This window comes from Perkinsus marinus (genome assembly GCF_000006405.1).
Source record: "Perkinsus marinus ATCC 50983 genomic scaffold scf_1104296958712, whole genome shotgun sequence".
Classification (NCBI taxonomy): Eukaryota; Perkinsozoa; order Perkinsida; family Perkinsidae; genus Perkinsus; species Perkinsus marinus.
In genome coordinates this window covers 1210175-1225980 of record NW_003206658.1, presented here as the reverse complement: position 1 = coordinate 1225980, position 15806 = coordinate 1210175, and the positions used below count along the sequence as shown (strand labels likewise).

Genomic DNA, 15806 nt, shown 5'->3' with positions numbered 1-15806 from the left:
GGTTACCTCAACTGAACTCACAAAATTATGGAACACGATTCTGGGTGGAAACATGTGCAATGGTAATTTCCTCATGTATTTGCTAAAATTTTTTCCATAATTTTTTTATATTTTCACCAACACGTGTGCATATATTCTCATCCACTGCCAGGACCAGACGTGTTATAAAATCTCAACACGTATATTATTGGCGCCGTTGGCCTTGTGTGATGATTTCGACGCGGCACGGGGCCCCTATTGGCAGTAGTGTTGTTGTCTTCATGGACGGGGTCACGTCGGGAGCCCCCAAGCGACCTGTTCAGCATCTGCGGTTGCAATTGTCTGTTTTGGTGAAAGGTGACTGTGCGGAAGCCCTCGGTCGGGACTTGGTCACGCGAGGAGGCATGAGGGAAGTCAAGTCGCCGTGTAGGAGCGTTGCTGAGCTCTTCACGTGAGTATACTGTATGCCTATGTTACATGTGTTGATGATAATGTGAAAAATTCTTCTCGGAAATTCATTGGTTTCTGTTGAATTCGCGAGTAAACTTTTATAACGAGTGAGGAAATTTCAGCGTTCAGCTGAGGAAAGCGAACACATGCTTTTCCAACACTGACCTGGTGAATCTCTCAGGTATCGGCCTCTGCACGGCATCGGCAATATGAACGTGGCCGTCCACGAGACAGAGGCACAAGTCCTATACGATGTTCCCAATGAGGGCGTTAGGTCCAGTTGTGAAGAGACGATATTACGGTTCAGTGGCGCCAAAATACCCCTCCGTAGGTTCGAACCCGGGATCTCTGTCGTCAGGTGCTGTTTCAGGTACGGTACTTGCCCAGCATGTTTCAACGCTGGAATCTACTCCTCTGAAGTGAGAGCTCTTTCGTGACCGCGCGCCACGAAATTACTTGTCTCTTCAGGTATCTGGTGAACGGTCGAACGGTGACTGAGTGTCCAGGGTCGCCGGTGGACATACGATCATTCCTCCTACAGAGTGGCTTTGAGCTCGTTGGTGACACAGGTCTGCAGTCACCCCTCTGGCAAGGTGAGCTGCTCCTGTGCTGTGTTCCTTGACTGTTGAAGCTGTCAGGCATCAGCCCGCAGGGAGTTGTTGTACGCATATGTCGACTCTTCAATGGTCGTCTGGATGGACAGGTGTTGGCTGAGAAGGGCGAGGCGGCGTGGGAGATCATGAGGCCTGCTACAGATCAGAACGCTACCCCAACCACACTCGAGGAGGTAACCTGACAGCCGCAATGGTGGTGGTGGCCATGACCTCACCTTTAGGCCTCACGCCCCGTCTTGTCCACTATGGCACCAGAGGTTGGCTGGTCGTTGGTGCCACAACGCTGTTTGGTCACCATCCAGGCATCAATACCAGCTGTTAAGGGTGATGCTAGTGCTGTTGGCGAGGGAGGTGGGCAGAGCAAATCTGTGAGTGTATATAAAGTGTTTATGAGAAGTAGCGTACTCCACCCTTATCAGGTTAGTAAAGGATCTTCGTCCATGCCAAGTCGGTCCAAGATGTGTGACGGTGTGCAGTTGTTGGCAGTGGCTCGGCATATAGAGCGGTTGGCCGACATTGTAGGTTCGGAAGACTATGCAACTTCTGAGATTCGGGATACTAGTCTCGAGTACTTGTGACGTTTCTACTTCTCTGGCTGATCTGAGTTCACTAGTGGTGAGGGAAGTTGCTGTGAGAATAGAACAGCCGGGAAGACTCAGCCTTGGCTCGGGGCCAACCTCTCACGCGACCTACTAAGTAGTTTTGAGATGCGAGTCGGTAATGAAAACTTGCGACTAGAGAAGTTGCCAACGCTAGCCTCAGGCGAAACTCGATGCTCTCAGAGCTCGCTGAGTATCCTGCAGCCTAGCCTAGCTGTAGACTGGACCAACGATGAGGTTAATGACTTCTATTGGCATCGTATTTTAAATGAAGTCCATTGGAGCGATCATAGTGGCAGCCTCAATGGCTGAGGCTGGGTCGAGCAACACCTTGTTGTTCCCTGAGGAGGACCCTCTGTACTACTGCCACTCTGATATGACTTGGGGGGACATACCCAGTCGGAAAGACAAGTCCGATGCTAAGCCGGTAGGTGTACATTATTGGATCCACCGGGGATCGAACTCGGGACCTCTTGTAGGAACGTGTTGTTGTCTTTGGTCGTCATGGTGCAAGAGTCCTGACCAGAGACCTCACTTGCTGGGAAGGAGATGATACTGAGTGAGTCGCCTTATCAGCTGTGAGTCTGTCTACATATGTCCAGGTACATGTGCCCAGTCGCCACCTACTATGGCTTCATCAACAGCCCCTCTGAGGGAACAGGTGTTGGTTGGACTAGACTGGCCGGCAAGAGGATGATGTTGAAGGGCAACTGTACCTACGGTAGGCCCTGTCTTGAGCAGCAGCTCATGGGGAATCTTACGTACGGCTAGGCCAAGTTGTGGAGCCGGGCATTCAGCAGCATCTGCTGAATGGGGAGGCTCTGAGGAAGGCCTACGCCAAGCCGTTGGAGCTGGGAGAAGTAGGTCGGTCGCTGCTCGCTTCCATCAATATTTTCTTCTTAGGCACCGCTGGAGCCCCAAGTGATGTTCCGTTCGACTGAGTTCACTCGCACCATTCACAGTGCCCAGGCTCTCGCTATGGGGTTGTTCCCGAATATTCAGCAATGTAAGCCTTTGTGGTGTCCCTCCCTCCATCACTCGTGGCAGACGGCCCTGACAGTCTGGACATTGTCATTGACGATCTCGATGTGGACTCCATGACCCCCAAACCACGCGTGAGCTACTCATGACCAGCTGACTGTTGTCTTTATTTGTGCTTCCAATAGGTGTGCCCTCGCCTTGCTGATTCCTTGGATACCTTCCTCGAGTCACCAGAGGCTCTCAAGCGGACATATGCATCGACGCTTGAACGGAAGCTCATCGGCCTCACCAGTGGACGTTACGATGAGTTTAACACCAACGACCCCAAGAAGATGGACGGTCTTTACTCCGGGATGCTGGTAGGCCTCCGCCGTTACACTCCAGTCTGCATTCATATCTTCCTCAGGATTGCCTGATGAGCCACCTTTGCTCGACAGTTCCGAGCACCTCTCGAGACGTCCCCTATGGCCTTGGCCCTGGGAGTCCTCTCCTGAAGAGAATCTCTGACCAGGCCACCTATTGGGACTTGCTCCAGTATAACTCCTCCGCGGAATCTCGCCGCCTCGCTTTCGGTCCTTTTATCAGAGTAATTCTGATGGACTCCTCTGCTGACATGACTCGTCTTAGGATGTTCTGGAAGACCTAGACCTCCCAGATAGGCGTTTGTCAGTTTATATCGGTCACGACACTGGGCCGACCAGTGTCTTCACTGCCGCATTGGATTTGACTTGTGAGCCTCTGTATTACAGCGTTTATTGTGCTGAACGGTGTGCACTCAGGGATGGACTCTCATCACAAATGTGCCAACTACTGGCCAACCTTCGCGGCCATGCGCATTCTGGAGATCTACGATGACAATCAGGCCCGCTGGCTTTTCAATGGTAGAGTTGCGTCGGTGGATGCCATCGAGGAGTGTCGCGGAAAGTAAGTTCATCACTCAATATGACCAGTGTTCCCCACCCCGATCGTTTAGGGAGACTTGCAGCTTCGACAAGATGTACAACTACCTCGCCGAGATGATACCCAGCGAGTTAGAGTGCAATGGCCCTCCCGAAAACCATCACGGACACTTGAGATTTTCTCATTAATTTTATATCCTCTCTATCTCCTTCCCCTACCAACAACATCACCCTTTTCTGTGGGTAATGTTCACACATTTTTCTGAATGGTTTTGTCCACGATTACTTGGTTGTTGTGTTCATCTACATAATATCTCCTTTTTTCGCCTGGACCTGTCCTGCCAGGATGTTTCTCTGCTGGAAATTTCTAGTCTAGTCTACGCCACTTATGTGCTTTTTTTATAGATGAATGAATGCCTTATTATTAACGTGATGGTGATGTGACTATTGAAACACAAGACATCCGCGAATGAAAGAAGCATAAAACGAGGATGAAGGAGACAGCCGACCAGGCAGTAACCAGGAAATTGATTGATGAGACCAATACCACCACATGGTCGAAGAATGATTCACCGAACAATATTGCCATAAGGCTCATGCGACCAACATATTCGCAGCCGTAGTCTTCAACGGGAGCGCTCGAGGCCAACATCGAGGGGATGGTGACCATCATCAACTTTATAACCACTCAGACGGTCATTACTACTACTTCGTCAAAAGGGGAGAGACACGTCTGGTATAGAAACGAAGGTGAGCGCAAGTGAGTTCGGATTCTCTACAAGACATTATTATCATGATGATGGTTCTATAAGAAATGATAACATACGTCCATAGAGGACAGCATAACACGGCGGGCAACAGCAAACTATCTAGTGCTGTTGTTGGTCGCCCCTCTGGCCGAAGCTGGTCCACCAGCAGTAGGAGTATCATCCTCCTCCATCACCATAGAGGATAGGAAGTCATGCATCACTGTAGCGTTATGTGATGGAGGAGTTCCTCCTGAGTGTCCGAGTACACCACCAGTAAGATGCGTCAAAGCACTACTACGCACGGCCTGCCACACACCACTATATGAGCCACTCCCAAAGGAATATACAACTTACCCTGAATACGGTCTCGATGAGTCTAGCCAACTCCGCCTGTGTGGTACCACCCTGCCCGATGGCTGCCGCTGCCGCCGCTGCCGCTGCAGTGGAGGTCGCTAGGTTCTCCGCTTCTTCGAGAGCCTTGGCGGAAAGAGCTTGTACAGAGTTGTCGTCGCCGAGATTCGAACCATGGACCTCCGGCACCATCCCAGTGACCACAGGAGACGCCTGTAAAACCAACACACTACGCTCTACCTCACTACACTATCCTACGGCAGCATTGATGAGGGCCAAGTCAGCATCACTAAGGGCTGCGAAGGGATCCGGCGGCCCCGGAGTCGCCCCACTAGAAGGCCCCTCTGACTGGGGGGCCGTCGGCCTGTGCGTGGACTCATCAGAGCTAGACTTGCCGTTACCATCCTTCGCTGGACTCGGCAGTAGTGACCCCCCGCGACTCCTTTATGAGAGAGTGTTGTTAATATTGATGACTACGAACGACTTACTCGTCGATAGAAGAATCTCCACTATGGCCCCTAATGGGCACAGGTAGAGGCGGCTGAGGTTCCTTCTCGGTACCACTCCTATCGATCTCACCAGCTGCACGAGCATTACGTGCCCACTTCGCTTCGAAGTGCCCTAATCAAAGAGGATGCGGAGAAAATGTGGTAAGGCCACATATAGTAATACATGTTCTCCCAAAAGGGTCATCCATCATTATTTTGCCCTCCTCACAGGCCCTCAATGCCGAAATGCAACTCTCCCGATAACAGAAGCGGACAAAGCCGTAACAGCGCGGGAGGTGCGTCACTGGATCATACACAACCTTCACGTGTTCAATAGGGCCGAAAGCCCCGAAACGACACGCTAACAACATCAACAACGATAGAATCGACTACGACGACGGCTGGTAGGGCCTACCTAGATCAACCTCCTGAGCCTCCCTAGGGAAGCGATACACCATGAGTGTCCGTGTGGCAAGCTGTGGATCGTTGTAGTCTGTTGGGGGATAGGAGGAACCGCTGGCACCCGAAGTAGCCCTGGCCCTGCCTCTAGGGGATTGGAAGCTACTACTGCTGGTGGCAGCTACTGTGGAACGCCTCGTCGGCATCAACATTCCACCACCGCCACCTTCACCCATCCTAGAGGCAGGAGCACTTGGACGACGATTTGACCTCAACCGCATCCTGTCATCATCGCCTTCCGATAAGGTCTCCGAGTCGGCGCTATCGGGACGTATAGGAGCGGTAGTAATTGCCACAGTGGCTCTTCTCGGGGGCACCACAAAGGACGGCGGGGCTCCGCTCGCTTCCCTTTCCCCTACGGGATCTTCCTGATGTTGGTACACACCCTCGACTGAGCCGCCAACTGATGACATTAAACAGATTAGAAAGAGTTAAGAAAGCCTGGAAAAGCATCATCGACTATCACCAAACTACCCAGGACCGTCCATCACCAAGGAAACCAGCGGCGCACGAGAATCTTTGTGCATGCGTGCAAATGTTTAAAACGCATGGCTGATCGCAGACAGCGCACCTCGTGTGAAGGAGATGGCATACACCATTCAAGGGTATTCAAATCATCATACCTTGGCAGTTCACATAGCTAACCACACATATATTCCGTAACGACATCCCTTGACGCAGCCGACACGCATGCGTTACATAGCATTTGCACGCATGCACAAAACTGAAGTTGACGACACTACCCATCCAGCACAGCTGTAAGCACCAGTCGGGAGCTTTTGGTGTTTGGGGGGACGATGAGGAGTTTATGAAACAGAGGGGGTGCAGCTGATGACGACCAAGGGCCTCACACAAACGGCCCAACACGCCTTGCACGCATGCACACACCTGATCCTCTCACCACCAACCCTTCCCCGTGGCGCAATAGGAAGGCCAGCGTCCCGAGGTGCCCTCAGTAGAAAGAGGTATGATCGAGTAGGAAATAATTGCTCCTTGTGAACAGCAACACACTAGCTTTTAGAGGATCCCGGGCACTCCATAATAGCAACAGCGAGGACTCCATACATGCCCCCCGAGTAGCCTCTAATAACAGCAAGAGACTCCTCCGTGCAGTTGGCTCAGATCAGCCATACACCGTAGGCTTGCGACTGGCCCTCAGTAGAGTGTCGTCAAGTACGATACAATGCCACAAGTCCTTGCCCATGACACTGGCGGCATGCTCAACCTCGGACACCCCCATCTACTTCCATACCGCTCGGGACAGGGGGACCAAGCAATAGACACTCATAACTCTTCCACAATATTAGCGACCACCCTGTAGAACTATCCCCTACCCTTCTGAGCTATTCTTAGAGGAAACCCCCCCCCATGTTAGCCTCACACAAGACGGTTCTCAACATAAAACGCAAGCTCATATCTCGAGGAAGCCCTCGGACCTCAGAGACTTTACCTTGTCAGACATCTCCTCTCATCGGGCTATATATCCCTAACGACCAAGCAAGCTAACAAACAAACCCCTCCCACTAAAACGAGAAGTCGGAAAAATTCACCCACATACATAATCGTCGAAACTTCCAACCTTTGTAGCCCCGAACTCAACTCCACTGTCTTCTCTCAAAAAGATGATATAAAACGAACAAAAAGGGTTGAAAAAATTGATATTACTGTTCGTGAATGCCTTGCAAATGATGCAAAGATGAACCCCCATGGGGGGGGCCTTCAGAATTGGCAACAACAACAATCTTGCTACATATATTACACACAAAACGTAAAAGGGCTTATAACACCCCCGGACCTTTGAACCTGAGGTGTGGTATGATAACAATGATAAAAGTAATTCACACTTTCTGAGCGGCAACTTCACATCGCCCCCCTCTACACTAAACCGCAGTCCTTGTCATTGGTGTGAGAAAATATGCACATGGTCAACTAAATGTGTTGGTGAATGTGAGAATTCTTATCAATTTCTGGGAATCTGTTCCTAGTTTCTCAGCGAACCAACTCAGCTCAAGAGTATTGACATATATTCTCACGTTGCAGCTGCCAGTGTGTGAGGGCAAAATATGCGCTACATATAATTGTCGCTGAGAATGTGAAAAATATTCGGGGAAATTCTTATTGGTTTCCGAACACTCCCACCCTAGTTGATGCATAAACTCCTGAGGACACCGGCCATATATTCCAACACTGATTTCTAAAGCTCGCTTCCCCCCTCCTCTTCAGTATTGCATCAATCACCACGGAAATACAATATTCTAACCCCTCCCCCCTCACAAGCCTAGCCCTGTCGTCAACTACACAGGTTCTACACCAGAGCCGATCAAGTGCAAAAAAATGCAATGGAATTTTTTTCTTCAAAAACAACAGGTTTTATGCAATATGCCCACATGGAAGAGCCTCATATTGCAAATTTTCGCAAAAGCCTTTTAGGAAGAAGTTACCTTTGCACATGTATCAGGTCAAGTCTATTTTTCATCGACAAGATGAATTTTTCACCCATTTTGTTAACATTTTACCCATAAAATAAATAAAATACCAATAATAAAATCAATGGTTCACTTGAAAGTTCAGAAGTTGAATTCAACCAACGACGTGCGCAACACGGACGGCGCGCACTGTACGTGATCATCCGTCCTGCATAAAACTTCCCCCATAAAAATTGATGCCCGCTCACTTCCTTTCGCGTTCCCGTTCCGACTTGCCCTTATCAAGGGAGCTCGTCGCCGTCCTCAACGCTGCCGACACCACCTCAGTTGCCCCTGCGGCTGGACGTAGAATACAAAGAGGCACTCCTGAAAATACACAAACATGTCACGCTTCGCTCCGCTAATAACAACCATAAGAAGGAATCTTAGGTTGATACATGTAAGATACGAAAAACCGCCACAGCAAACCAACCATAAGTTATGGTCCATAACCCTATCGACAGGATTACAGGATACTTGAAAGAAGCAACGTTTTCATTCTCACTTGAAACGTTCATCCATAAATTTTCAGCGTGGGATAATACCACACATGATCAACTAGTAACGTCTATGATAACGTGGAGATTTTGAGGGAATTCCTTATTACTTTCTCTACCCGAATTCGTATGTTACTAGTGAGCTCAGCTGAGGATACCAAACACATATTTCATCACGTCAAATTCCTCTCGAAATCTGATAACCGTCCGATGGGTAAAAACGTCAAAAACCACATAATCGTCCAATGTGTTAAAACGTCCCACCTCGTGCCATTGACACAACAACACTCTCCGTTGTAGCCCGACCATGAGCATACTCCTGTAATGGACCCATGAGGGCGTCCTAAACCAACTGCTCCACATCCTTACCACTCCTCCCCCAACTCACCCTTCCAGCGTTCTGAATTTCTCTCGACAATCGCTGAGTCACAAATTGAAGTTGCTCCACTCGGTCACTCGGTGCGAAAAGCCTATCCCGTACCGCTCCACGCTCAACTGATAACCACTCCTCCTCCTCATCGTCATCATCATAGTCGTCCTCAATCGCAACAGATGACGACAACCGGTCCACCCCGCTGGCCTCTGAAAAGGAAAGGAATACACCTTCACTTTCCTCAGCTGAGCTCATTCATTTACACTTTTTTCGAATCGGCTACAAATGTACAAAAACCACTACAAATTTCCCAAAATTTTCATATTGCAGTGTCACTATTTTCACAATGTATTTCACTTTGCGAACAACGCACTAAACACATGTAACATTTCACGTGATATAGTGCGATTCATCTCGCGTCATTCGCCGAACGTTTCCACCTTCGCACGAACACTGGCACCAATAGAGCACTCCCGAGCTCCCTACCTTTCTCATCAACATACTCCACTGCTGTCCATCCCAACGCCGTATGACTCGACGACGACGATGAAGAGGAGGAGGAAGTAGTAGACACCCCACTGGTCCCCACCAACTGCGATGCTGTTTCCAGCACAGTCTGAGTGGTTGACACAGCTCTCTCGATAGACGTCAAGGACTCAACCTGATAGAAATTATTCGCTTCAGTGTTGGAGGAATATACGCTCGCTTTCCTCGGCTGAGCTCAGGAGTTTCCTCAGTAATCATATATGTGTATAGAAACCACCGAGAATTTCCCAAAATTTTCATCAAATTTTCGAGGACACATGAAGTTGACCAAGTGCGTATTTTCCCACACATTAAAATTTTCACCCGTTTCACGTGAATATGCGTAGAACTCTACGAAAAGCTCTATATTCGCGCTATGCGTTTGTGATTTTTTTTCACTAGTGGCTTTCATATCACGGGTGAAACTCAATTATAGTAGTTTTATATTCCGTAAAATTCCATCATCAACGAGCTCAGTAGACCATTCGCATATTTCCTGCATACTCCATACAGGAGAGGAAAAATCCTTACTACTCAACATAGGCGGGAAAAAATCGGAAAACCGGGAAAAATTTCCCGAAAAATTTCTCAACCACAGAAGAACATAAAACCCGAGGAAAGTTACCGTCAAACACGTAGCAAATTCAGACAGTTGCCTCCACCACCCTAGCCGCCTCCCAGTCCTAGGGTCTCTAGCCACCGAATCGATCGGCGAGGCGTAGCGATATCTGCAAATGCTCCTACCACTACACTTGATTTTCACACATGTGATTACTGTAATAGGGGCAGAGATAGGAGCTCAGTGAGGCTACACGTGATGTTGGTGAGGGATCTTATAGGAGTCATTCGGCAAACCGACCTGACAAAATAGCAAAAGTATTCATTTTACTCATCAACGGAGTTTATGTAGAATTTTAGACTTACATCTGCATGGGAAAATACTCACTTGTGTCGGTGACGATATGAAAATTTTGGTAAAAAAATTCTCACCGCATAACTGATGAGATCGCAGATAGGATTGGCGCTCTCTCTCACAACACTAGCAGGGCAAATATTTTTTGTATCTTTAACAATAGAGTTTCACCCTAGTGATATGAAAAACACTAGTGAAAAATATATTTCACGACTACTGCATGCCACCGCGAATATCATCGCGTTTTTCACCGAGTTTTACGCCACTTCACGTAAAACGGGTCGTGAAACTCCGATGTAATAACCTCTTCGATTCACCAAAAAAAGTGAATACAAATCAGAACTGAACGAAATCAGCGAATTTTGATCATCAGTAAATTCCAACAGGAAAAGGAATAAATGCGTGTCACCATCAACAACCACAAAAATGCGAGCCTCATCAGTTATGAAAAAAAACCAACAGACATTTCTTATCACCATTCGATTTTTCCACCAATAACATACCCGAATATATGTTCGCTCTCTGCTCAGCTAACTGTAAAATTACCATACAAATTCAGGTAGAAAAATATTCACGAAATACCGAAAATTTCCCGAATTTTTCATGGCCTTATACCTCAACATCTGCGCTTTCGACATATCTCCCTTCCATCGCTCAATCAACGCCTCACTCAGCTGTGATGCACTACGAATACCCTGCAGATGGGTCGACCGAAACTTCACCTGCCGACTCATCAGCGTTGAGGAAATGCAAGATTGCAAGATTTCCCACCTCCAGGCCTTCCAGAATAGGCAACAGATTGATCAGCTCGGCTCGCTCTCCTCTACGGAGGCGTTTCAAATTAACCCGTTTGCATCGGTAGTCGATACACACGAGCATTTCCGAGATTTTCACAGAGTCCAACAGCACGCCGGGGGGCGCTGAAGGCTGCTGGTGAGCCGTCGAAGGAGCTGTAGGCTGCTGAAATATGGAACACATTTGAAATCGATCACGTGATCGATTTGCCAATACATATACCGATTTCGAAGAAGTGTGGTCAGATAAGCACATCGTCAACTACGCGTGTAGATGACAATGAGAAAAAACAAGAAAATTTCGGGAAATTCTCGTCGGTTTTTTGCGTAAATTTTCATAATGTAGCTTCTGAGCTCAAGTGAGGAAACCAAACCAATCGTCAAAATCGATCACGTGATCGATTTACCAATACCCACATCATCCATCCTCCCGCCTACCACAATTCCTTCAACTCCTCCCTCCTCAAACAACTCAGCATCCATGTCCATCGCAGCATACACGTACATATTCACAGTATCCGCCTAAATGATATCAACAACAACTTTCATCACCAACAGCCACGTCGCCCTACGAAAGTATCCATCCAGTGTACTGTGTCCTGGTCCAGCGTGAGGCGGAGTGGCAATATAGAGATCTCCAATCTCGAGTGGGCGATTTGGGTACCCTCCCTGTTATGACCCCCCGGGGAGCTGTCGTATCGTAGGAGCACCTGCTCGAAAGTGACATATCACAAAATCTTCCCCGTGCGCTACTGCGCACGCGTGCTAAAGATTCTCTTATCGGAGTCTTTTGCCGAAAAATTTCTTACAATGGGGAAATATTTTTCAGCGATAATTTACCAACGCTATCGCGAGTTTCCACTTCGCAGATTATCGACAAGCACCAAAAGTTGCGTTTCAAACGTATTTCCTACTCTCCTAAAAATGATACGCTCGAAAGCCCTCAACGTCCATAGACGCCCCCCAAAGTGACATTTTGATAATTACTCCCCTTAGATTCGCCCCTCATCTCAAGAAATTCCCGTAAATTCACTTCTTTTTTCGAAAAATTTCCCTAAGTTCACCCCTAATCTCAGAAAATTCCCCAAAATTCACATATGATCTCAAATAGTCCCTACCATAGACACGTTCGTCCCTTTTGGCCGATCTCCTTCGCTTCCCTCATAGTAAACCAATACGTATTGATACACACTGCTCGGCAGGAGGTCGATGATGCTGATGTCTCCAATGGACAACCAAACCGAACTCTGACGACCACCCACTGTCGACGACGATGTCGGTTTCGTTATCATGGTGATGCCAACCTGATGCGTTGGGGAAATGCAAGATTTACTAAGATTTCAAGTCATCACTCACCTCCTCCAATTTGGTACAAATCGTAGCTCTCTTCGCTCTGGTTGATATCCGAATTTGGTTCGAAGTGGACATGATTGGTATCTTACCTGGGCAACCTCAAGATACCCCACCAACTAGCCCCCATCCCCTTCTACTCGGCCTTTCACTCCAGTCCTTCCCCTCGAACAGTTTCAACTCAATCACCGATGCCGTCACACGCACCTCGAGGCCCTCCAAAACCGTCCGTTGCGACCCAGGAGTCGTCACTCCAGAAGAAGGCGAGCTCCTCAATGCCCTGCGAAATTCTCCTCCCCATCGGTCCTCCTCCCCCACCTACCCCCCGGTCCCAGCAAAATGGTCGCCAATGATAGTGGCACCATCCATAGGGGCGAACCAAGTCGCGCTGGTCTCCACTCCTCCATAACAGTCAAGCGTCTCCCTCCTCAATGACGACGACAACGGCAGAGGTGTGGTGCCTTCTCGCTGAATCGACAGTTATGACCACCGCTCTCATCAATAGCAGCTTACTTCAAGACCGCCACCATCACCACATTCCTCTCGCCCCCACACACTAACCTCCTCCTCCTCGACAGCAGAGAGCGGCTCCATGGCTGTCACTGGAGAGGGGATCCCACTGTCATCAAAGTCCTCAATAACGCATAGACGCGGACCCTACCACAAAACAAACGGAGTGGGCAGGGTCACATCACACGTCGACCTACCGCTCTGTCGGGTGGAGGGGCCTCCTCACACTCCTCTCTGGAGGATACCAAAGGATCGCTTGTCGTGGCCGGGGAGGCGGGCGGTTGTAGTTGAAGCGATGACGACAACCACGTAGTGAGAGAACTCACACTGGCTAGGGAGTCGGCGCACAAGCCCACTGAACATTACAAAAGACAACTCTCGAGATCAAGATTGTGATGATCTTTACGACAAAAAAATATCACAATTCATGATGATAAAATTTAGTGACAATCCACCGCACAGATAGAATATCACACCCTTCGAAGACGGCCAACAACACTGACCAACCGGTCGAAACGATCGATATTCAGCGATTCGAGCGGTAAGTTCCCTCACCCTGTAGGTGATGAACATCCAATGCTATTCGAGCCCTCAAGTGGGCGTCTTGGGCCACTGGGGTTGTCACCATCACAGTCACACCCTTCGCTGCTGCTATCTGGGCAAAACCAACCTCCTTCAAAAGACCTCCAGCCGAGGTTGAAGACTGTGAAGGGAGGACCTGTGCGACCACACAGTAGAAAATAGAAAGGAAATGCGCAAACTCCGCAATGCCGTGATGAAGCTCACCAGTTCCTGGTCAAGTTTGGATCCGCCTCCATCCAGCAGCCAAAGGGCCGTCTCGGCGATGTGGACCTTCACGGTCCGTGTGGAGGCATTGGGTGGGAGGGAAGGAAGGGCCGCCTCCCCGGTGAAGGTGATTGCTGCCCTCACATCTCGGCATTCGATAGAGGGGTCTGGAGGGTTGAGGAGGCCAGCAGCATCGAGTGTGCCTGAACAAAAAAGGCTCGACCGCGAATTGAACCCGATACCTCACGCATCCTAAACGCGAATTATACCACTACACCACAATTCCACATACACACCAACCTTACTTCCCTCAACAAGGCAATCCTCCACCAGCAAATAAAACACTGCCGCTCCTTCTGTCCCCTCCACCTCCTCTCTCCCCAACGCCACCTCAGCCGCCACTTCCTCCACAAATCCCTCCATCCCCGCCGCCAAAGCCGAGACCTCATCAACCCTACCCCCGCCCTGCATACCTGCCAACCACGCCCTGTGTTGAGAGCGATTACTGTATCGCACACCCATGATCATAAAACGAGACCCTTCACAACCCGAATTCCGATAGTACTAATTAGTGCCAATTTATTAGCAGCCACTCCATCACCATCTGCGACCCCGAGCAAGGCTCTTACGTTTCAATGTGATGATAACCCGTCCATTCTCAACGACTCCTGATCGATCCGGAAGGTCCAGCTCTATCTTTAGGGATGGTGTAACACGCGAGTGCCCTACGAGGCTCTCAATTTCGCATGAATTCGGGAACCTGAGCGATTCCACCTCATCGCCTCCCTCCCTTTCTCCGACCCATCCTACTTGCTAGCCATCTCGAGATCCCGCAATACCCATGGCCGCAACACCGAGCCGACATACATCTCCCCTGCCTCTACAGTGCAGTGCTTCCCAGTGGGCGTCGGAGTGACGTATAGCGAACACATCCGGAAGGAGAAGTCAAGTTCCGACTCTCCACCTCCTAGCGATATGGCTAATCGATCAATGTAGACCGACACCGCAGTTTCGAGAGGCTCCCGGGCGTCGGAGGGAGGCGGCTCGGGTGTGCTCTCAGCGAAGGCGATCAAACACCTCGCCAGGGCGCCTATTCGACTAGCATGCCAGGGCGAGGGAGAGGACAGGCTCGGCAGGATGAGCTGCAATTCGAGTCGAGTCCCCTGAGTCGATGGGAGGTGAGCGTCCGCTGAAAGGAAGTGAGCAATGCCATGCTCATGGCTACGCTGATGACACGATACACCGAAGATCTACCAGAATCCAACGACGATCCTTCCTGTATCACTACCAGTGGTGTCGGACTGAACTCGCCATAAAGTCAATGAGGCCACTGCTGCCTCCCCGGATGATGCCCTTGGGGTCTCCAACAGCACCGTGCGATCACCACCTAGTCAGAGTGCTCTATTCTCTAAGTGAACGATCGGAATCTCACCCTCACAGTCCAAGACCGCAAGCTCCCCAATCCGACACATATTCCTCTCCACTACTAGATGGGAGACGAAAACCTTCACTGTGCGCAAACAATACGAAGGCTCCTCCTCTTCCTCCTCCTTTGAAGGGTCCTTCAGCTTCAAACTCACTGACACACTCTTCGTTCGAAAAGGCCACGCCGCCTGATCGAGAGTTATGAAGTTCCAAAGGAAAATAGGAATCAAGAACTCACCACAGTGACTGGATGGACCGCCGGCGCCGGCGGCTGCGGCTGCGGCTGCTGGCCCTCCACCCCCTCCTTCAGCCTCCGTTCGGGTCGGGAGCTCTGGCCACTTGAGGTCCATCAATTTACACACAACCTCCGCATCCACTTCAATTTCAATGGCGCCTAATACACCTTCAGAAGTGGATCCCTAAAGTGGCACCGTCAGGCATCATCATCATTGGGTGTTAGCACCCACCCGTCCTGCTTTGACGAGGACTGCATCTGCATCACACCAGATGATTTTGGACCACCTCGTGGGAGCTGTCGGGAGATCCTCTGAAAAAAACGGAGAGCTAATGAAGGATGAGTCCGAAGGCTGGCAGAGGAT

General features: G+C 49.6%; 5 protein-coding genes across 5 annotated transcripts; 2 read left to right on the top strand and 3 right to left on the bottom strand.

Moving 5' to 3' along the window:
* Positions 1–260: 260 nt before the first annotated feature.
* Pmar_PMAR011837 (hypothetical protein) lies at positions 261–1621 on the top strand (the record flags this gene model as incomplete). The annotated part of the gene is made up of 7 exons (XM_002773926.1): positions 261–430; positions 611–756; positions 800–848; positions 898–1022; positions 1068–1216; positions 1265–1411; positions 1463–1621. The coding sequence occupies 7 exons, from the start codon at positions 261–263 to the stop codon at positions 1619–1621; spliced, it is 945 nt and encodes a 314-aa protein (XP_002773972.1).
* Positions 1622–1910: 289 nt separating this feature from the next.
* Positions 1911–3757, top strand: Pmar_PMAR011836 (Prostatic acid phosphatase precursor, putative; the record flags this gene model as incomplete). Its single annotated transcript, XM_002773925.1, has 11 exons — positions 1911–2069; positions 2122–2201; positions 2245–2363; positions 2414–2502; positions 2546–2648; positions 2690–2757; positions 2809–2982; positions 3030–3209; positions 3251–3353; positions 3403–3547; positions 3597–3757. 11 exons carry the CDS (start codon positions 1911–1913, stop codon positions 3709–3711), a joined length of 1335 nt encoding a protein of 444 aa, XP_002773971.1. The 3' UTR covers positions 3712–3757.
* Positions 3758–3993: 236 nt separating this feature from the next.
* On the bottom strand, positions 3994–6015 carry Pmar_PMAR011835 (hypothetical protein). Its single transcript, XM_002773924.1, has 6 exons — positions 5526–6015; positions 5295–5471; positions 5111–5243; positions 4881–5064; positions 4626–4835; positions 3994–4576 (listed from the first exon to the last, which is right to left on the bottom strand). Exons 1-6 carry the CDS (start codon positions 5980–5982, stop codon positions 4388–4390), a joined length of 1350 nt encoding a protein of 449 aa, XP_002773970.1. The 5' UTR covers positions 5983–6015; the 3' UTR covers positions 3994–4387.
* Positions 6016–8239: 2224 nt separating this feature from the next.
* Positions 8240–11221, bottom strand: Pmar_PMAR011834 (hypothetical protein; the record flags this gene model as incomplete). The annotated part of the gene is made up of 8 exons (XM_002773923.1): positions 8240–8361; positions 8796–8874; positions 8920–9113; positions 9484–9565; positions 10055–10157; positions 10205–10288; positions 10958–11064; positions 11114–11221. The coding sequence occupies 8 exons, from the start codon at positions 11219–11221 to the stop codon at positions 8240–8242; spliced, it is 879 nt and encodes a 292-aa protein (XP_002773969.1).
* Positions 11222–11526: 305 nt separating this feature from the next.
* Positions 11527–15557, bottom strand: Pmar_PMAR011833 (hypothetical protein; the record flags this gene model as incomplete). Its single annotated transcript, XM_002773922.1, has 14 exons — positions 11527–11658; positions 11709–11846; positions 12493–12578; positions 12627–12766; positions 12809–12954; positions 13000–13143; positions 13194–13351; positions 13552–13714; positions 13783–13985; positions 14088–14255; positions 14412–14542; positions 14593–14761; positions 15071–15169; positions 15446–15557. The coding sequence occupies 14 exons, from the start codon at positions 15555–15557 to the stop codon at positions 11527–11529; spliced, it is 1989 nt and encodes a 662-aa protein (XP_002773968.1).
* Positions 15558–15806: the final 249 nt, after the last annotated feature.

What these genes read in the sequence shown, in the direction of transcription:
- Pmar_PMAR011835 (XM_002773924.1), bottom strand. Translation starts at nt 5,982, where the DNA reads ATGTCATCAGTTGGCGGCTCAGTCGAGGGTGTGTACCAACATCAGGAA. An exon ending in TGACCCTTTTGGGAGAACAT is followed by an intron (nt 5,244 to 5,294) that starts GTATTACTATAT and finishes CTCTTTGATTAG; the next exon opens with GGCACTTCGAAGCGAAGTGG. An exon ending in TCATCGAGACCGTATTCAGG is followed by an intron (nt 4,577 to 4,625) that starts GTAAGTTGTATA and finishes GGTGTGTGGCAG; the next exon opens with GCCGTGCGTAGTAGTGCTTT.